A 21429-nucleotide genomic window follows, 5' to 3' on the forward strand; every position below is an offset into this window, starting at 1 on the left:
CTGCTATGAAGACAGGCTGAGAGAGTTGGGGCTGTTCAGCCTGGAGAAGAGAAGGCTCTGGGGTGATCTTATTGCAGCCTTCCAGTGCTTAAAGGGGGCCTACAGGAAAGCTGGAGAGGGGCTTTTGACAAGGGTATATGGTGATAAGACAAGGGGCAATGGCTTTAAACTGAAAGAGGGGAGATTTCGATTAGATTTAAGGAAGAAATTCTTCACTCAGAGGGTGGTGAGGCACTGGACCAGGTTGCCCAGAGAAGTTGTGGCTGCCCCATCCCTGAAAGTGTTCAAGGCCAGGTTGGATGAGGCTTTGAGCAACCTGGTGTAGTGGAGGGTGTCCCTGCCCATGGCAGGGGGGTTGGAACTGGATGATCTTTGAGGTCCCTTCCAACCCCAACCATTCTATGATCACATTTCTGAGGCCAAATGTGGCAAGGTTTTGAATAGTGTGGTTATAAACGTACCTGGAACTGAACATCTGTTAGGTTGGATGTGCTGGAATATAGAGCATTTTGCAAGTCTGAACCCTTGCTATAAATGAAAGCATTGTGGCAAAAATGTAAGTGAATGCCACACATACTTTGTTTAAGAGCCCTTCCCAACATCTATAAATATGGTAATTTTGGTGTTTCCCAATTTTGAGTCTTAAAACAGGAGACAGGCACAAGAAATATTACAAAGCCAGCATTTTTCTTTTCACGGATTAATTTTATAGTTTCAATTTTAACTTCCCTGAAAACACTTAATGGAAATGATACGTAGTGTCTTAAAGAGACACTTCCTTTGAAAGGAAATTAGTTGTCTTTAGAAAATCACTGGAATAGCTTCTCAGTTTAACTGCATTTTCATATGAATTCAAAACTCATCTCAAGTCAGGCTCTCCAGGAAAACTTTCTCATCATTTCTGTAGCAGTCAATTCATTCCTTGCTGCCTTTGTTTTGCAGCTTTAAATGGCAGGTTGTCTGAAAAGCCATCTGCTTCAAAACTTTATAAAATAAAGCTTTGAAGAAATTACTGAAATTCTGCTGGCTGTGCCCAACTTTGTTCCTAGATTTGGGAATACTTGGCACCGGGTGTGGAATTCCAAGGAAAATTACCTCTTTCCTTTGCATGAGACCCTGCCGGCTTGCCAAACTCAAAGAGCAGGAGGAAGGAAAACTGCAGATGAGGAGGCATGGAAGCCTCCGGTTTCCCTTCTCCACGGAGAGCACATCCCAAACAACTGCTGAATACTAACACGTGGTGTAACCTGGTGCAACGTTGTGCTAACGATAATTTAAAGTGCAACTGCTGAAGACTACGTGTCTCAGCACAGCAGGTAGGAGCCACCTACATGCTGGGACTTGCAGTACCTTCAAAACACATCTCTGCACTAAGCGGGGTGGTGACCCCCCCCTCGTAGACGCGTGTGCCGTTCACCTCCTCATGGGGTGGGATGCCTGCGGAGTGGTGCCTGGGCTGTGTTTGCTGGGTGTGCCACAGAAGGTGGTGGGTCCCAGGCTGCAGGATTTTGGAATATTATTTTTTTAATACATTTTTGCAAGCTTTAGATAATATTATACTGACAACATGACACTTCTAAGCGGCAAAATAGTCGCTTTGTCTTTCACAAAGAGACAACTCACTGCCCTCTGTGTTTAGATCTCTGGTACAGGTGTGTGCAGAGCTGATTTGTCCGTAATTGTTTGCTTTCTTCAGAGTCTTTTGAAGTTTATGTCTTCAAGCCAGTTCCTTATATTAAAAATAAATTCTTCCAAGCCACCAATAAAATGTCAACTGTGATTAAAGCCTGACTCCTCATTTTAAGACTTGTCTCCGAAGCGCTGTGAGGTCACTCTATGAGTCAGTGTTTGAAAGGACCGTTATTCCTGAGAGCACGGAAAAGCCCAAAGTTCATAGTTGCTTAAATGGTCGCACTGCGTTTTAAATTGCTTTGCATTGTGCTGAAAGAAATGTAAACTGTGGGGCCTGTTTGGCACAGAACTCGTGATATTTCAGGTACCTCAGTTCTTGAAAAAAAATCCTCTATATTAATGTAGAAGTTGGTATTTCTGGTAGGAAGTTTTACCTCCTGTGTATTAAAGAGGGGGGTGGCATGGAAAGCTGTGCTTGAGGCTTAAACTTGCAGCTATGCCCTGTTGAAATAAAACTTGAGAACTGTAAAAATCTCTGGGCTCTGTCTTGTACAGTACCCAGCAGAACAGAGCCAAAGTCTGATAGGGCTTTCTGGACACAGGAACTTTATTAATTTTGTTTATTAAAATATTAAAAATATACAGATGGGCCTTAAAGCTGCAAGTGCAAGCCCTGGGAAGCAAGGAAATGCTGTTTTTAAGATCGTGTATGCAGCCTGTTTATTCTTTTTTAATTATAACGGTCTTTAATTACAGGATCAGATTTTCTTTTGTCGCTCTTCCTCTCTGCTGTGGTGCACGCTGTGAGCGTTTGGAGGTAATTAATCACACTGGAGTAGCGATGTAACACAGAGCAGGACTCTGCCTCTGACTCCCTGTGTCAACCTCTGGTCTCCCCATCCCTCTCTCTGCCCTTTTCCTACCCTCCTAATTAACTCCTGCCTCAGTTCCTCACTGCTTGGCATTCACATCCAAGCCCTTTCTCTCAGTGCTGCCGGGGTGTCCATGGAGAGTCTCTGGGTCTGTCTGCTCTGCCTTGGTGTTGAGGAGGGAACTGGGAGCCATTGACCAGGAGAGGTGACCTGAAGGGAAAGTCTTGCTGGGTTTTCCTACCGTGCTGGAGCATGCTGAGAGCAGAGGCAAGAGTTCAGAGCGTTTCGCTGCCAAACGCCCCACTGAACGTGCTCTGCATGGGATTATCAGCGGTTCGAAACAGTACGATGAAATACATTACAAATTTTGACAAGTTTCAAGTTGTCCCCCTCTTCCGCTCTCAGGCTTTCCAACAACCTGACTGCGATTTTTTGTTAAGCGTCGGTCAAAATCTCTAGTGCTTCTCTCAGAAGCGGGCAGAGAGCGTTTGCTGGAACCCACTTTTCCCTCACCAGAGGGTACTGGCCATGCACCGCACTCGGGCAGGAGCGGCAGGGCCCGGGGAGGGGGCAGCGGCGGGGTCTGTCCCGATGCCCTGCTCCCGGGCGGTCTGCGGGTGGAGCCCGGGAGCACACCGGGGCCCCGGCGCCTGCGGGAGCCCCTGCAGCTCAACCCGGCCTTTCCCGGGCCGCCGCTCCCGCGTTCTCCGTCACTGCGGCTGGAAACGCGCCGGTTTGCGGGATTTGTCCCTGACCAAATACCCGCAGCGCGGCCCCTGCCCGCTGCAGCCTCCCGCCTCGCACCGCTCGGCCGCGGCTGACCCGCTCGCCTACGGCAGCACGAGGCTTTGCTGCAGCCCGAGCCGCCCTCCTCCCTGCAGCGAAAGGCGGCGGGGACACGCTCCGCTCCGGGGGGCGAGGCGGCGGAGCAGGGTTATGAAACACCCCGCTTCTGCGGAAGCGATGGCGCGGGGCTGCTCGCCAGGCGCCGAGGCCTGACTCAGCGGCGAGGGCAGGGAAGGAGATGGCTTCGGCGCAGCCCTTTTTTCCGGCTCGGCTGCGTTATTCGTAGGGGGGTGCGGGCCAAGCCCACCGGCCCCACGGCGGCCCCGTCTCCGGCAGCGCGGCCTCACCTGCCGCTGCCCCCGCGGAGGGCCCGCCCGGGCTGTGCCGCGAAAGCCGGGCCGGGTCCCGCCCGCACCGCCTCGCCTCTCCGCCGCCGCTTCCTTTTCCGCCGGGCGGCCGGGGCGGGGCGGGGCGGGGGGCGGTCGCGGCGGCGCGGCTCGCTGATTGCAGGGCGGGCGCTGCCAGTCCGCCGCCTCCTCCGCGCCAGCCGCGTCCCAGCGCCGGAGCCGCACGGCCCAGCAGCGAGCGCCCAGCCCGGCCCGGCCCCGCCAGCCACCCCCCATGGAGGAGCAGCCCCACCACCACCACCATCACCATTACTACTACTACGGCCACCACCACCACCACCACCCGCAGAGCGCCTACCTGCCGCCGCCCGACGGCCGAGCCCAGCCCAAGCCGCCGCTCCGACACGAGCACAAGCACGGCGGCCCGCAGCACCAGGAGACGCCGAAGCGGAGAACAGGTCGGGGCGGGCGGCGGGCTGGGGCCTGTGACCTTCGCGGGGCGGCGGCGGGGCCCTCCTCCTCTGCCGCCTCCTCCTCCTCCTCCTCCTCCTCCCCCGGCCCGGCTGGAAGCTTCTCCGCCGCGCTGGGGCCGCTTCCTGTCCGCCATGTTGGGGCCGGCGCGGCTGCGGGAGCCGCGGGGCCCGCCGGCACCGCCGCCGCCCGCCGGGCACGTGGGGCCGGGCCGCGCCGCCCCGAGGGGCGCTGCCCCCTGCCCGGGCCGCGCCGAGCCGGGGAGGGGGAGCGGGGGGCGAGGCGCTGGTTAAAAATTGATGAGCGTAAAAATCAATGAGTCAGATAAGGCGGAGGGGCCCGGCCCGGCCCCGCCGGCGGGAGCGGGGAGGCGGCGCGGCGTGGCGGGGCCCGGCCCGGCCCGGGGGCTTTCGGCCGCCTCCCTCCCGGCCGCCGCCCGTAGCCGGGGGGCGCAGGGGCCGGGGCCGCGCGCTCCGGGCCGGCCGGGAGAGGGGCTGCGCTGAGCCGCGGGCGCGCCGGCCGGGCGGCAGCGCCGCAGAGGCGGTGGCCGGGCGGCCCTGGCTGCTGCGCGGCGGCTGCCGGCGGCGGGGGGGCGGGTCGGGGGGGCCGGGGCTGCTCCCGGGCAGGGTCGGACCCCCCGTCGCACACGTGGGGGGCTGCCCGCTTGCTGCGTCTCTCAAAAATCGCCTTTTGGGGCTGGTGTGGGTTCAAAGCCAGCGGGCGATTACGAGGCCAGCCAGAATGCCACGTACATTTATGTGGTTTTTTTTTTTTCCTTGAAATTTTCATTTACATAATCAGGCGGGAGATGGGAAGGGACCCGGCTCGCATCGGTAGGGTTGGTTGTGCCCCGGAGCCGTGCACGGTGCCCCCGTGTACAGCCCCCGGAGCGGGGGAAGGGAGGGACCCGACCGGGCACACGCTAAAATAAGTTACTGAGCAAAAATAAGTTGAGCAGTCATTTCACTGTCTGCAGTGTGCCCGGGGTTTCAGTGTGCGCTTGCTCTGACACCCCTCCCTTTCCAGCTACGAAATGGTTTGTGAAGTTGCCAAATACTCTTCACCTGTTCATTTTGACATCCTTTTTTTTTTTCTTCCTAAATTTTGGTGGCTGCACCTCTGTGTCCAGGCCAGAGCCAGCTGTGCCAAATGTTGATTTGGAGAAAACTCAGGCAGCTGAGTTGTGAATGCTTGAAAATTGGAACTAGAAACTGCTGACACACTGACTTACTGAAATGGATTTTGTTCTTCATTTTATTCTTTTGCTCCTCATCTGCAATGGTCTTATGACCGCTCTTATTGTTTTGTTTCGTTAATAAGTGGTGTCAGAAGTCTTGAGTCATACAAGGTCAGCTATAGCACGTTGCTCTTGAGAAGGCTTCCTCTGCACGTTATTCCCAAGTACTTAATTCTTAGTGCTTGACTCAGCTGAGAATCCCCTCCTATCGTTTTTCTCTAGGATGAAGTATTTCTGATTAGCATTCTTAATGGCGTATTGGAAAGTTACCGTGGAAGTTGTGGTGGTTACAGATTACTCGCGTGTAGTAAAATCCTTTTTGATCCCTCTCGGCAAACTCAGTTGTGGAATTTCTGTGAAGATTCCTACAAGGATTCTTGTGTTCCCGACTTGCACAGAACTTGAGCAGTTACATCTGCCAGACATCTGAGGCTGCAGGATGTGAGGATAACAATGATTTTTAGTACAGCAGTTAGTTTCAGCAACATCAGCAACAACAAAAACATTCTTTTTCAAGCTGGAGTTTTGCCCGCTCTGGTTCTTGGGGGACTCCGCGGGCTGGGCTGACTTCACGCCACCCTGGCTGCAGATGAAGCCTTAGGTGGGTCAGTTGTTGCGGGAGATGTAAGGAGATGTAAGGCTTTCCAGCCTCGGGAAGGAGGACGGATGAGTCAGAGGAGGAGTGAGGATAATGCTCTTCCTGGAGGAGCGGGTGCAAGTAGGAGGGAGTCCCTGTCCTCGGTCCACAGCTGGAGTGTGTTTGTTGAGCTGGGTACAGCTTGCTCTTCCCATCTCTCAGTGGGGCTTCAGGGCTTGGGGCGTTGTAGCTGGGGTCCTCGAAAGCAATGAGTCTTTGGCCAGAGAGTTGGAATTAAAAAAAAAAAAAAAAAAGTTGAGGAAGATGAGGTGGTTCAATCTGGACTGTCCTGGGCTCCAGCTTCGCTTGAATTGTGCTCTCAAGATTCACTTCAGAACTGTGATCTTGAGAAGCAAAATGGAAGGCTGAGCACACAGCGTGATCGTGGTTTGGTGAGCTGGAGCCCTCGGCAAGTGCTGTTCTTGCTTGGGTCTGGAGCTGGTGCTGGGCCTCCGAGGGACTGGAATACTGAAGTTCCTCAGCAGGCAGGAGGCCAGTTGCTGTTGGTGGTGGAAGGGTGCTTGCAGGATGCATTTCTTCCCAGTTCTATCACCTTTCCAAAGCTAAAGAGCACATGTAGGGAGGTGCTGGTTGCTGTTTTGAAATGAAACCAGGAGATGCAACTTCTAGCTGGACTTGCACATGTCCTTTTGGAAAATGGCTTTTTTTTTGTCTTTATTAGAGATGGTTTATGGGAGGAGGGTGGGGAGGAGGGCTGCTGGTGTTGATGGAGATGGTAGGAGTTGGCCCTTGTTCACAGTATGGATTCTGAATCTCAACAAATCTTGTAGCAAAGGCAGCGGATCCCTCTGTCTTGAAGCATCCTGGGAATTATTTTTTTTTTCTTCTGTGTGACCTGGAAATAGTAGCTGATGAAATAGCTCTCCAGCTTGCCAGTGATCTTTAGTACAGCATATCTTCTTTACACAGTGTCTGTATATTCTTTTGCTTTGTAGTCAGTAGTTGCTGGTACTTTCTGCTTAACCCTTCTTGCTGTGGTTTCCAGCAAATAAACGTATGCTTTTATACATCAGAGACTAGATGTTTTCCTATTTTAAAATGTCTGCTTGAGGAAACTGGATATGTTTGGGGCTGATTACAGCTTTCTGCAATCAGAAGTTTAACATTTCGCGTTATAATTCTTGCCTTTTGTTGTTTTTGGCTTTCTTCTAGGCTACGGAGAACTAAATGGTAACGCAGGAGAAAGAGAAGTGTCATTAAAGGACCTGTGCTCCGATGAAACCACCACCCCGGGATCCAGGGTACCCAATGGCAGCCAGCAGCTTGTAGACACTAACGCGACCCCAAAGCAGACTGTGAAGGCCGGTGCTTTGGGGAAAGCCGGAATCAAAACCAAGAACTTCATTCAGAAAAATAGCATGGACAAAAAGAATGAGAAGTCCTACGAAAATAAACTTCGAGAAAGCCAATCCTCAGAGAAGCCAGAGGGAGTGTCTATTCCAAACGGTGTGGTCACCAATAATTCTAGCTATATCACGAATGGCTACGTAGGCAAAGGGGCCGATAACGATGGTAGCGGCTCCGAGAGTGGATATACTACACCTAAAAAACGGAAAGGCAGGCGCAACAGTGCCAAGGGTTGTGAGAACTTGAATCTAGTACAGGACAAAATAATGCAACAGGAGGTCAGCGCACCAACCTTAAAACAGGAACTTGAGAGTTTCAAGCCTGATTATAGTGAACAAAAGGGGAACCGAATTGAAAATACTAAGCCTGTTTGGAAATATGAGGCTGGGGCTGGCGGAGCAGGCCGGGGAAAGCCTGGGCTTGGGGATGTACAGCGAAAAAACTCTGATGCCAAACCTGGGATTAGCAGCAAGAAGTTTGATGACCGGCCCAAAGGGAAGCACGCATCATCGACTGCGTCTAAAGAGGACTCATGGACCTTGTTTAAACCACCCCCAGTGTTTCCAGTGGACAATAGCAGTGCTAAAATCGTTCCCAAAATAAGTTATGCAAGTAAAGTCAAAGAAAACCTCAACAAAGCAGCTCAAACCCCATCCACGTCATCTTCGTCGTCTTCATCATCTGCCGGGGAAGCTCATGCCCAAACATCAAGTCGACTGTCCCAAGTCCCCATGTCTGCTATGAAATCTGTTACTTCTGCAAGCTTCTCCAACGGGCCGATTCTAGCAGGGACTGATGGAAGTGTGTATTCTCCAGGGACCCAGCCACTGCTCTCAACTGCTGCTAGTACTGTACCATCGACCTCCTCTGAGTCGGTTCCCCAGGACACGAGTACAACTTCAACAGCTGTCGAACAAAAGAAATCCAGCCTTTTTATCTACCCTTCAAATATGCAAACTGTGCTTCTGGGTACAGCGCAAGTCGATTTCCCGTCGCAGACGAATCAGCAGAACCTGGGAGATATCTTCCAGAATCAGTGGGGCTTGTCTTTCATAAACGAGCCCAGCGCTGGCCCTGACACCGTTGTGGGGAAATCTGCAGATAGTCAGTTAATGGAAGTGACATTTCAAGGGGAATATCCTGCCACTTTGGTTTCACAGTGTGCTGAAATCATTCCCTCAGGAACTGAACAACCTGTGTTTCCTAAGGCTTATGAGCTGGATAAACGGACTAGCCCTCAAATTCTTAGTGCTATTCTTAAGCCCGGGACTGCTGTTGAGGGTGGTGTCTTAGCTTTGGAGTCACATCACACAGGTGACCCACAAAAGGCAGACACCGGTAGCCAAGGTGCTTTAGTGTTTCTTTCAAAAGACTATGAAGTAGAGAATCCTCTGGCCTCTCCTACGAACAATTTGCTAGCCTCCGCCAAAGAACAGAGGTACCAGAGAGGCCTAGAAAGGAAAGATAGCTGGGGTTCTTTTGACCTGAGGGCTGCTATTATATATCACACTAAAGGTAATGGCTTGACGTGCTGCCTAAGGGCATTCTCTTCTTTTTCTCTTTTATTCTTTAAGAGCAATATTCTAACGTGATCTATTCCTTACAGCAATTCTGATTGTTTTACAAATGAGCTTTTTGCTTGCGTATCTCCAATGGCAATAATGGTTTGGGAAAGTTATCCAACGGTTGTTTAATTGATGTTGAGAGGTGTTTGTTTCCTTGTTCCAATGGACAAGCGTAAGTGGTGTTAATAGGGATAATGGTTAGCTAGGGTGTTTCGCATTGTAATTTCTATGGAATGAGCAGGTCCTCCTAAACTTCTTGGCATTGAAAGGAGTTAAATGTGTAGGTTCACTTGCTCTGTTCCAGCTTTGCCAGGTGATATTCCCTCACTGAAAAGGCTTCCTAGTCTGTGCTCACACCTCTACCACCAAAGTGTTGCAGCTTCTCCCCTGGGCAGATCAGGCCATGAAATCACGGCTTGGAAGGAAGGGAGAAAATATTCCTACAGCTTTTCGTGGTGTGACTTTTTCTTTTTTGCAAACTCCACACACACACACACTTTTCTCCTGCCCTTCTTGAGTATTATGACAATGGCAAGACAAATCTTTGCTTATCAGTTCTTCTATGAGCTGCAGCTTGAATTCTCTTGTTGTCTTTGTAGGCCAAATCTTTCAGATTATTTTATTGCTTTCATGGAGTCCTTTGTAGTCCAGCTCCTTTTTTTCCTTTTTTTTTTTTTGAGACTGAAATGACTCAAACATGATACAGATGCTTTAAACTGGGAGCGGAGAGAAGGAAAACTGAGGGACACCTTGCCTTCTGCTTTAGCCTCAGCCCCAGGAGCTCTGAGGTTTTGTGGCAATTTTGGCTGTTGGTCCTGGCTTGGTGTTAAGGAGAGCCTGGCAGCCCTGACAAACTCAGGGACAGTTCCTTTTTTATCTTTCTCCCCTTTCCCTCTCCCTGCATCCCCCTGCCCTGAAGGGAAGAAGGTGATCATCTGGTTTTTGTTTACTGTTCCACATACCTGTGTGGATAATGTCTTGCTCCCCTCTGCAGTGGGGTCAGTGTTTGGGTGGCATCGGCAAATTTGCTGTGTTTTGATCCAGAGCAAAGTTCTTAAATTACCTGTTCGCAAACTCTTTTTATAGCGTATGGAAACTTAGATGGCTTCCTTCAGCAATAGTAAATCCAGTTATTTAAAAAAGAATAACTCCAAATATTTTTTTCCAGGTCATAACACTCTCACAATGTTAACGTTTTAAGCTCTAGTATTCTTGAGAACAGTGTTCATCAATTGATTTTCTGGTCTTCGTCCTCTGCCCCCTGCTCAACCTATTCCAGCATTAAAGCAAGCTTTCTGTTCTCAGTTCTTGTGTCTGCCCGCAGCCTAAATCCCAGTTTCTCATCAGAAAAGGGGGTACCAGAAAGCATAGCATGGTGTAGAAGGGAAGTCCTAGGCAATCCTCTTCTTGACAGTGTGCAGATTTTTCTAACGCTTAAGTCTGTCTCTGTTTTTGTCAGCCTGAACTTTCCTGTAGCAGCCACCGCAGGACTCCTCAGCTCTCCCTTTCTCACCAGCTGGGTGAAAGACAGACCCCAGAAAACAATAGTAAGGGCAGGAAAATAAGGAACACTCCCTTCCCATGTCCTCTTAAGGAGGTGTTAACGTCAAAGTGGCTGCGTTTAGTTCTTCTAAACACAGGAGTTAATTACGTTCACCGGCAAGAATGGACACCTAAAGTGCTCTTCAAAATAACTGGTTTCTGCTCTTTAATTCTTCTGCATGTGAATGCTCTTTGCTTTGAGCATCTGGAGCAAGCACCCTTGTGATGCCCTGGGGAGATGGGTTCCTGCCCCACCACTCCCCTGTGCCGATTTGTTTTTCAAGCTGTTTCTGTGCCAACTTTGAGGTGTTACTTAGGGGTGAAGAACGATGAATGTTTCTAATCAGTGTTGTCATTAATGCAGTGATAAGGGTGCTCCAAACAGCTTGAGCTTGTCTTTCTCCTACTTGGTCTTCAGATGATATTGCTGGTTTACAAAGCAGGAGATCAACCTAGGTCTTAGTACATCTTCTGTGATGATGTTGGGTGTTGAGTTTCTGTGTATGTTCAAGTCCACAAGTCCATTGGGGAGGGCTGGGTTAAGGGGTACTGGGTGGAATGGTGCGATCTTCTGCTCCACGCAGGTGGAAAACGCTGTCCCCTCTTCATGGCTGTGATCCTGCAGCCAGAGCCCCGCGGATGAGCTCCCGTGGCACAGCGTGCTGCAACACGTCCAGAAAACATAGCTGCTGGAGCGTGTTTGCAGGGCAGCATTGCAGTGGTTAATTCCCACACCATTCTCTCCCTTTATCTTGGGCTGTTTTCCTGAGGTCCTACTCCTCGCCATCCAGTTCCTCTGCAATAGGAAAGGAACGATTTCACTCACTTATTTTTCACAAGCTGCCTTCCCCTCCTCCCACACTGGGAAGTGTGCAGGTTTGCCTGGGCCAGTGTTCGGGTGTCCCGGGTGGCTGGATCCTCAGATTGTTTGGTTTTGATTTCGAGAGGAGGTTGAACTTCTCCCTCTTCAGATTGATCTGTTTGCTTTTGAGCAAAGTCTCAGTAGTTGGATCTTCAAATCTGCCCTGCCTCAGGGGTTAGGGACACAAAAAAGAAACAATTGCAGGGCGAGGACGGGGGTGAGCATGGCAGGATCCTTTCCCTGAGCCCTTCCACGTTATGTGGATCCTTGTCTTGGACTGTAAACAGGCTGTGGGAAAGCCTCTAGCTTGCTCAGTAGCTTTGTTCCAGCAAACCAGGTTTTCCCGTGCAGGGCTTGCCCAGCGACTGCAAGGGATATTACAGATTGTAATTGCTTCACGGCTTCCCTGGGAAGGGATGGATGGAGGAGGGAGCACGCAGGGTGGACTGGCTCTGGTACAGCAGTCCTGCCTGAACCACCGCAGCACCCCGCGTGTTGACGTGGCCGTGCCGGGGTGTAGGGCTGGGCGGCTGCGGAGCGAGGTGGTGGTGATGATGGTGGAGGAGACTGCTCCTCTGTGTGTGCCCAGATTGCTTTTTCCCCCAGAAGTCAGGGCACTGGGAACATACTGATGATGGACCCTCCTGTTCTTCTCTTGGATGCTTTCAGTGCTGGTCTCCTCTGTGCCCCTGCTCCCTGCTTTGCTTTTTTTCTTATAAAAGGGCAGAAAGACTCCCGTGATCATCTGATCTGCTTGACTGTAAAACACGATCCTTCACCGTGGCTGCCTTTATTGACAGCGCGTGCCGCTCGGTGTTTGTGACGGTGCCTTGAGACACTCGCAGGTGACATATCTGATTTAGGGAGGTAGACCTGATGTGGTTGAGCACTGGTGGGCCTCCTGTTCATGTGCTTGGAGACAGGGACGGTAGCTTAGTGTGGGAGACTGGAAGGGCCAGGAAGGAGTGATGCTCTTGTTTGGGGATGTTGTCCCTATCTAGATCACAACTGAACTTCTGCCTTGATGTGGTATTACCAAAATCCTCATCTTTTCGAAGTAAAACTGGTCCTTGCAGAATTTTTGGTCCTTCAAAGCAGGAGACTGGGTGTCTCTCAGCTTTACGTATATTGAAATCAGTATCTTCTTGCTGCTTTTCTCCTCCTTTTAAAGACAGCTGGATGAAATGTTTCATATCAGAATAATTGTCAATGCTTTGCAGAATTTCATCGTATTTGGGCAGTTGCAGTCTTCCAGGCCGGGCCAGCTGTCACTAGCACCGGGCTCTACGTCTCAAGCCTTGCATTGGGAAGCTCAGTGGTTTGCTTGTCCTCAGCTAAAAATCAAATAATCAAAGTCTCCGGTTTAGCTGCGCAGCAGCAAAGACCACGTAAGTGGAGGAGAAGAAACTGCAGTGTTTTACTCTTCTGTCTTGCCCCTGAGTTTCTGCCTGTGCCGCTGCTTTGTTCTTTCTCGCTGTCTTGGTTGCACCAGCATCTCTGCTCGCGTGAAGAAGCAGAAGAGCAGCGTGGAAAATAGAGCAAGGCAGCGTGGGCCAGGCAGGAGCCGTGTTCGCTGGAATGGTGAACTGGGTCAGAAGAAATAGCAGAGCTGTGAATTCAGCGATTTTCGTCCTGTACATCAGGAGAGGAGGGGAGGAAAGAAAAAAAAAAAAAAGCCTTGGTTTCCCATCCCCCTTGGTGGGAAGGGGTGAGATCGCAGTCTGTTGATGGTCTTGTGGGGCCTGAGCTGTGGGGAAAAAGCTGATTTAATTCTCCTTCAAGTCTCTGCTTTTTCCAGTTGCAGGATGAGTACAGTGTATTCGGTACAGCGATGAGTCTCCTCAGTGTTGAATTTTTAACCTTTGCTTTGTTTCCAGGGCCATCCCCTCACCTAATTGTCTGATTTTTCTATCTGCTGGACACAACAAGGATGGTCTCTCTTTGGGTTTTTTTAGCTCTGCATTTTAGGCACAATTACCAGTTTTTATGTTAGATTTATAAGAACAAAGAACTAGTACCGTGGCATTGTGCACACACTTCCGTTTGCAGGGGCAGCCTCTCTAGCAAAGAAAATATCTATAAAAGTGCCTGTCTTAACAAGTTATCGCAGGAAGGCTTCTTTCCCCTCCAAGGTTATGTACCAGCCCTGCTATAAAGTTTATTGACCGATGAGGAATCTCACCGCAATCCACCAGTGTGCCTTAGTGTGGTCCTGACATCAAAGCCTTCCTCCACCGACCCTTTGTTTCAGCGATCGTCCCCAGAAGAAGTGATTCCTCTCCCTGGAGCTTGTTAGGTGGATGTGGCTGGGGCTGTCAGCAACTTGTCAGCAAACCACGAGCCAGAGGGCTGTGGAGAGGCTAATTGTAAAAAAATCCTGGAAAACGTGAGGTTGGAAGGGGCACAGGAGGTGACCTAGTTCTGCCCCTGGCTCGGAGCAGGGCTGGCTTTGCCACCGCCTCGTGCAAGGGTTTATTGGTGGCATTTCTCCAGCTGGGTTGGAGTCTGCTGAGAAGGAAGCAATGCCATTTGCCCAGCTGCGTGTCCTCTTTTGGGAATGGTGGCCCCTGTCTTGTCGGTCAGGTCTTGACCTTCTGCTTTGCAAAGCAGCAGTGCTGGGTTTTGGGTTGGTATCTCGGAGAAGTGGACTCAGGCTCATGGTGAGGATATCCCTTTTCTCATGCAGGGATGAGCAATGGTGGCAGTCCTTCCTTGCTCGAAATCATGGTGGACACTTTATCCACGGTCACTTCATCCTGAACGACATCCATCCTGTTGTTCAGGACAACAGCTCCTTGAGCCCGGGGAAGGAGGGCTGAAAGCAGGCTTGGAGCATCTTACGTGACTAGCTCGTAGGGGCTGCCTTTTCCTCCACCCTGCATCCCTGAGCTTACTGCTCTGGTTAGCTGGAGCTGGGCACTGGGGCTCTGCTGAGCTGCCTGTCCACCAAGTCGGTCACTGAGGTCCGTCCAACCACTGTTACAGTGGTCGTGGCACTTGTCACAGCACCTTAGGATGGTGGTAGATGACCACAGCCTGTAACGGATGCAGAAATGGGAGGAAAACTCATTCTAATCTATTATCAAATAAAGCAAAACAAATAATGAAATCCCATCTTTAGATTGAAGGAAAACCTTTTTTTCCTAGTTTGTGTTGTAGTTGGCCCGAGATTTATTTTTTTTATTTCTTCCGAGAAGTCACTTCGGTTGGTAGATGTGCTTAAGCTGTGCTGTCCCGTATCCATGTGCCGCTGGCCAGGTAGAGGGGAGGACCTTGCTCTTGCTCTTCTGATGGCAGACAATATTCAGTAACGATCGATATCACATCCAGTTTGCCGATGGTCTTTGGTTTTGTAGCATTGTCAGGCTGAGCATCTGCCAGCCAGAGTGTCCAGGTGTGTGGGATTTACAGGACACTTTACACCACCCTCTCTTTCCGAAGAAGGAGAAGGAAGATTGAAGTCTGAAAAGGTTGGGAGGTTAGGCTGTTGGTTTGTTAGGTCTTTTTAAAACAGAATTTGGACAACTTTTTGTTGTCCAAAACAAAAACAAAAAGTTTTTTGGTATGTTTTTGATAGTATCTCACTGTCTTATTGTCAGGCACATCATAATACAAGCAGTTGACTTTCTTGTGTCCGGCAAAGTTGGGACCGAATGGAAGTGCAAAAGAAAGCATGGTCTTTTTGCATGGAGATACAGTAGCGGGCAGCACTTCTGCCTCTGCCTTCTGTTTGCTCAAACATTGCTCTAATGTGGAGGAACCAACAACGTGAGAGTAGTTTTCTGTCCCCTGCCTTTGGGGAAAGCTGTTAAAATGGGGGATGTTCTTTAGGGGATGATGCATCTAATGTCACTGAATGGAGAACTAGCTCTGCCGGAGGTTATTTTAGTAGCTGGTTCTTTTTCCTTCTGGGGAATCTGCATCTGATGGGTGAGGGAGGTAGTCCCTTGGGTTGTTGATATTCCTGGGGGTGTTAGAGGCCGGTTACTATTCCCAAAGCACTTCGGGTTCCCCTGACGAAAGTGCGAAGTATCGTTGCTGTTATCATGACGCGAAATAACAGCACTCGTAAAATTTTGGCTTCTTTACAAAAGACTTAATTGTGCAGAGAGGGCTGGCGATATTTATTTGCGTCCCATTTCCTGCCCCGGGGAGCTTGAGATTGTAGCGGACAAAGGAGAGATGAAGGGTTGGAGAAGGGACGTGAACACGTAAGCGATGGATGGAGGTGACACTTGGCACACGTCGTGCTGAGGCCAGGAGTTTTGTTGGGTTTTTAATTCTTCCTTTCCCGTGCCGGTGAGTTGACTTATTGCCTTGGTTTGTGCTTTACTGCGCATGACTGTGTAGCTCAATAATCCATCGCCGTTCTCCATCCCCAGCCCCTACCAGGGTCCTGTCACCCTCCTTCCTGGCAGAGGGAGACCTGAAAGATTGTTCTCGCAGGTTGTGTTCCTGCTAAATGCTCCTTTTCTATAATTTTGTCCCTTAAACTTGGCCACAGGGTACAGTTAGTGTCTTTTATAAATATTCTAGTTCACAAAACTTATAAATTTATAAAATTTACACAAATTTATAAATTATAAAGTGTTATATATGTTATATTTAACTTATACAAATTTATAAATATCCTTGTTCACAAAATTCCAACTGATAGTGGCTAAATGCAGTTACTTTGAATAGGTCTCTAAAGAAACGACTTAAATTTGGGGTATTTTAAAGGGAAGAGCTTTCTATCTCTTAAAGCAAATGAAGAGAGCATTTAACTCTGCTGTTATTTCTCAGGTGAACAAAAGCACGTGTTCTTTCAGCGAGAATTGGGGAGGGTTGGTTTGTCTTCACTCCACAAGAGCGTTGTAGAGATAAACTGGGGGAAAAGAGCTGCAAGCCAAGTGGGCAGCCGGGTGCCTGGAGCATCGCACCGCGTTCTCGGACGATACGTTGGCAGCGGTGTCGCGGTGATGTTGGCAGTAATCTCTGCGTGGTGTGCTTCAGCAGATGCCTGCTGTGCACCGAGAGAAACTCACTTTGTCCATCCGTTCCGATTTCACACACGCTAAGCGTCAGCTTGTAAAAAAAACATCTCTCCAGGCAACTTGTCGAGGCTGTAATGTTGGAGCGTTGGAGCCAGAGCAGCAAAGGCCGAAGTTAGATTGTTATCTGTAGGAGTGGAGAATGGCGGTGACGTTCCTGGTGCTCAATTTGGCCCTCTGACCCTTAAGACCATGTTACTGCCGTCCCTCTGCCTTTTATTGCTGGATCATTCACGTCAAATTCATGGAGTCCTGTGGGCTGGGTCGGGGCTGGGCTGGATGGGGTTGGCTTTGTCCACGCAACTGCCATGGTGTTGTGATGCACTCAGAAAATTAAAGCATGTTTGGAGTTGTCTGTAATGGCAGCATAAATGTGCATAATAACAATGGTCTTCTCATTTTGCCTCCACAGAAATGGAAGCGGTTTGGAATTTGCAGAAGCAAGGTAAGGATGTTGGAAAGAATAAATAAACCAGATTGCTCTGTTCCTGCTCTGTCTGTTGGGATGGGTGTGGAGAGCAGGTCGTCTCGGTGTCCAGAGATTGCCCAAGTTGAGATCTTCAGTGCCTGCAGTTTGTAGTCTGGGGTCATCTGTGCTTTGGATCACAAAGTCAGGACAGGGATGGGGTGGGTGTTCAGAGAGAAGCAGAGTCTCCAAAAGAGTGACAAAACCAGCGTCAAACCAGATTTAACGACTCTTCCCGCTGTGCGTACAATAATCGCTTTCTGTTCCTGGCGCTGGGCATCATGCCTGAGAATAAGTTTTAAATTCTGGTGTGTCCCCACACTTCCCCAGTGAAGATGTTCCATGTTAGTTTCTGGGAAGAGCAGCGAGCGGAGACTCGGGTGCTGCTCCCAGGGGTGCGAGGTGGGCAGCTGAGCCCCTTGCACGTCTCTTCTGAATGTCTTGAGCCACAGGTCCTGACAGTCACTTTTCAAAAACTTAGGATTTTGCTTTCTTTCCAGATCCCACAAGGATAATCACTTACGATGAAGCCATGGATCGCCCGGATCAATGAAGGTAGCAAGACGAGACTGCCTGTTATAACCTTTCTGCAGCACTCGTGCTGTTCATGGGGGACAAAAGGCTTTTATGCTCCTTCTAAATCTTCAGTGCAGCAGAGGAACCATAACTAGAATCACAGGATAATATATACAAATATATATATAGTTATTTAAAAATGGCAACTGAAAGTAATTAGACTTCTTAAGGAATCTGAAAATTTATTTCAACGAGACTACACACGTGATTATTTAATCTCCGGTACTGAATAGATTTTTTTTTCGTTTTGTTTTTGTTTAAAGAGTGAATGCAAGTGATTAACGAATACAGACTCGATTTACAAGCCCGGTTCTAAAGTTCCTGCTGTCGTCTACATGGGCAACAGCAACCCACTGGAGAGGCATTTCCACTTGACAAGGTTTCTGTTTCTTGTTCTGTGACTGTAGTGACACACTAATCACAGGGAAATCAGAATGATTCACCATCCTTCGTCTCCCCTTTCCCTTCCACCTCCCCCATGTTTTTGTTTTGTTTTTAATTTTTTTCCTATTTTGTTTTCCATTGAATGCTGGAGAAACGCCTTGAAATTTGTGGTTTTGTTTTGGTTTTTTTAGCCCAGAGAATTATAATCCGCATGTTTTGCCAGGAGTAAAGCAGCCAATCCTATGCTGGGGATGTTGTTTTAAAGCATCTTTCTTCTGGGGGAAAAGATGGTAATACTGCAGTTCTAGGATGCATGGTGAAGTCACACAGTTGACCTGGCTCCGGTTACACGTTGGACTATTGCAACTGAAGAATTCTTTCATTTTTAAAGACAACATGCAAAAATAAGCGATGTTTAGGCATTTAATACAGAGGAAAAAAAAAAGGAAAAAAAAGGACAAAAAACTACTGTTCCCACAATTTAATACCATTATATTAATGGGAGCAAAAAAAAAAAAAAAACAAACTTCTGCTTTCAACTGTAGGTGCTTCATATTTGCTCTGTCCCCTAACACTAAATGTGCTGGATTTTTTTCCCATTTTCATTGGAAAACTGAAGAGGAATTGAGTTCTGGTAATTTTCACCCTTCTCGAATTATTTTTTTTCTCTTTAAAAAAAATTCAAAAGAAAAAAAAAAGGAAAAAAAAGAAAAAAAAAAAAGAGAGAATTTGAATCCTTTTCAATTTGTCCATAGAACGCCAGTGGCTGGGCTTCCGCACCTGCCCGTTGGAAATGCTCTTTTATATTTTAATGCAGTCTGTGTATTTCTGGGCTCTGCTTCTAATTATCTCTTAATAAAAATATATTTTATTACAAAAATGGAGGACTTAGGAATGAAAATAATAATTTAAAAATTAAAAAAAAAAAAAAAGTATTATAAATCCCAGGGAGAGGAAAGCTTCCTAGCAGTGGTAGAGAAGGCTGAACAGACTGCAGACTCCAGCTGTGTAACCCAGTCTGTCCCATTGCAGCTTGTGTAGTGCGTCCAAATCATCTTGAGGTCGGGTAGTTCTTCTGGGTGTGTTTTTTTTTTTTTAAAAAAAGTTGGGAAGTTCACAGGGTCCAGTGCAAGAACAAGCAGTGAATAAAGCAAAAAAGGGTTTTCTGACCTGCCCAAGCTCTACAGGTGCCTGATGCTCATCATGGCTGAATACTGGCTAAATACTTGCTGGGCATCAAGGTCAGCAGCAGCCGATGTCTCCTGAAAATTAGACTGGACCCTTCGGGGCATTACAGGAAGCAGATCAGCCCAAAACTTTTGCCTACCCCTTGTGCTTAGTTTTATCCACTTTTTTCTTTTTTTTTTTTTTTTTTGTTAACTAGGAGTATGTAGCATGTGTGTTTTTTAATTGTTTTTATTCTTTTATGAAGATTGTTCCTGAATGAGACGCTTAGGTTCATGGTGGGACAATGAAACTTAATTCTGTACCTTTTGTAAGATTGCCAGCTTTCTGCCACGCTTAGTTTTACGAGTTTGACTATGGATTGCCTACTCCATTTTATGTATAAAATACTATATAGTATAATACTGTAGTATCATACTATATAGTAATCATATCTTGTATCAGTCCAGGTTCAGAAATGTGTGGTTGGCCAGTCACAAATACTTCTTTCACCTATAAACTGTACCACCTTTACAGGCGTGTGTAACTTTCAGATGTATAACATGTTTACAGATGTGCCCGACATCTAGTCCTCCGACGTTCCTACTTTTAATTCTGTTGAGTCTCCCAACTGCTTGCCAAAAGTCGGAATCGCCTCTGGCTCTTGCTGCCGAAGAGTCGGGGCATTCCTGAGCTTTAAAGTGTTGAACAAACTGGATGGTGGGATGGGAAGATTAAGGTGGAAGAAATGTTTTTTTCCTTTTTACTGTTATTATTTTGAAAAAGTTGAAGGCTAATAGCAAAGTTTCCAGTTTGTTTTACTGGCTTTAAGGCTCTGCTGTGTATTTATTTGCCTTGTGTAGTCACTTGTCGCCTTAAGGGCTGGGTTCCATTAAAAAAAAAAAAAAATTAAAAAAAAAAGACAAAAAAAAAGAAAAAAAGACAAAAACAAACCCTGTTTCGCTTACCTGGGGTCTGTGCTGTCCTGGTACCCCCCACCCCCAGATCTGCTCTCGGGGCTGGCGCGATGCAGAAGCTGAACAGCAATATCCTGTGCTGAGAGTCTGACCCTGCGCCTCTAGAAAGGTCCGAGTCGGCGGAGTATTTGAGGATGCGCATCTCGGCCGAGTCCAGCCTGACTTCCAAATAGCGAAAGAACTGCTGAAACACGGTTCAAGGGGTGGGTTGGGTTGGTTTGCCCCTCCCTGATGTCCATCCCTGCTGCTTTGTCTTGCTGCCGGGGCCCCTTGCTGGTGGTGCCCATCCAGAAACACCTGCAGCTTCTCTGCTGTATTTCTGACTGTCCTCTCTTCAGATGTCTGTCTGCCTCTCTCCCTCCATGAGCTCCAAAGCGTGTGCTCAGTGCTAAGCGGTTAGGAAATCCTCTCTCTGAGCTCTTGTAGCTCCGGCTCGCCAGCACCGGCAGTATTTTTTGGGATAGACTATTGCCTAGAGCCAGGCAGGACCATGGAAGAAACCCTTGTGCTGTCATGTAACTCGCCCTGTCGCTACCTGCAGTCCTCCCAAAGTCCTCGCACAATTCTTTACTGAGCACTTATTAAAAAAAAAAAAATCTTAAGATTTAATCTGTTTTCTGTTTATTTTTGTGTAAACTTATAAAAAAAAAGAAAAAAAAACTGAAATTGAGCTGTGACTAATTTAGCACATTTAAATAATGCTAAGGTGTTACTGAGAAGTCTCATGTTTTGGTTTTATTTTTCTGTTTTGTTTTTGTTTGACTCAGAGTATTAGTACTGTAGCATAAACCAAATACAGCCCGGGCAGGGGTGCAGCCGCGCTCCCTCCCGGGTGCGCACCCGAGGGTGTCTGCGTGCGGGGGGACGAGGAGCTGTCGGTGTGCGTGCGAGCATCTCACTCGTGTCGGGAGAGCCAGCGCGTGCTTATTTGTGCCATTCTTTCATTACACTGAGTAAAGCACGTTTCGAAACAAAACCCCTGAAAATACGCATAGTGGCGGAAAGTGGCACGAAGGGTGAGAGATCACGGCCTATTTTTTTATTAGCTATGAAGATACTAATTCAGGTTAAGGCTTCTCTCCCGTTTCTGTTCCCGTTGTGGGTCTGATGAGTCCCTTTCCTCCGGTTCCCTTGCCAGGCTGTGTGTTTATTGGAGGAAGGATCCGTGCGCAGGCAGGGGCTGTCTCCTTCCTCCTCTGGTCTTTTCCCCACCGCTTCTCTGCCAGCAGCTCCTCAAGCATCTTTTTTATGGGGTCTGGTGCAGCAGAGGCTGGAGCACGTGCCGCTGGCCAGATCCTGCACGGGATCCTGCTTGCTTTTTGGTGGATCAGGGCAAGAGATGATTTCAAAGCTGCCCCGTGCTCACAGTGACAGTGATTTGGGGACCTTTAACCTCTCTGCTCCCTCCCACTCCACCTCTCTGGTGGATGGCAATGTGATGGCTCTCAAGGTTGCGTTGGGAGTTTTGAGTTCGGTTTTGGTTTAAACCCACCTCGGTGGTTCGCGAAAG

General features: G+C 48.6%; 1 protein-coding gene across 2 annotated transcripts; it reads left to right on the plus strand.

Annotated features, from left to right (window-relative positions):
* Positions 1-3911: 3911 nt before the first annotated feature.
* NUFIP2 (nuclear FMR1 interacting protein 2) lies at positions 3912-19476 on the plus strand. Of its 2 annotated transcripts, XM_086624495.1 has the most exons (5): positions 3912-4095; positions 7156-8865; positions 16765-16797; positions 17319-17373; positions 17658-19476. In XM_086624495.1, exons 1-4 carry the CDS (start codon positions 3912-3914, stop codon positions 17369-17371), a joined length of 1980 nt encoding a protein of 659 aa, XP_086480621.1. In that variant the 3' UTR covers positions 17372-17373; positions 17658-19476. The 2 variants fall into 2 exon arrangements, with proteins under 2 accessions (XP_086480621.1, XP_086480620.1); XM_086624494.1 differs by having other exon boundaries at positions 17319-19476.
* The last annotated feature ends 1953 nt before the right edge of the window (positions 19477-21429 follow it).

Source organism: Tauraco erythrolophus, chromosome 21, assembly GCF_009769465.1.
Source record: "Tauraco erythrolophus isolate bTauEry1 chromosome 21, bTauEry1.pri, whole genome shotgun sequence".
In the NCBI taxonomy this organism is placed as follows: Eukaryota; Metazoa; Chordata; class Aves; order Musophagiformes; family Musophagidae; genus Tauraco; species Tauraco erythrolophus.

Coding starts and splice junctions, on each gene's coding strand:
- NUFIP2 (XM_086624494.1), top strand. CDS start 3,912: ATGGAGGAGCAGCCCCACCACCACCACCATCACCATTACTACTACTAC. Junction 8,866..16,764: donor TATTATATATCACACTAAAG/GTAATGGCTTGA, acceptor TTGCCTCCACAG/AAATGGAAGCGGTTTGGAAT. Junction 16,798..17,318: donor TTGGAATTTGCAGAAGCAAG/GTAAGGATGTTG, acceptor CTTTCTTTCCAG/ATCCCACAAGGATAATCACT.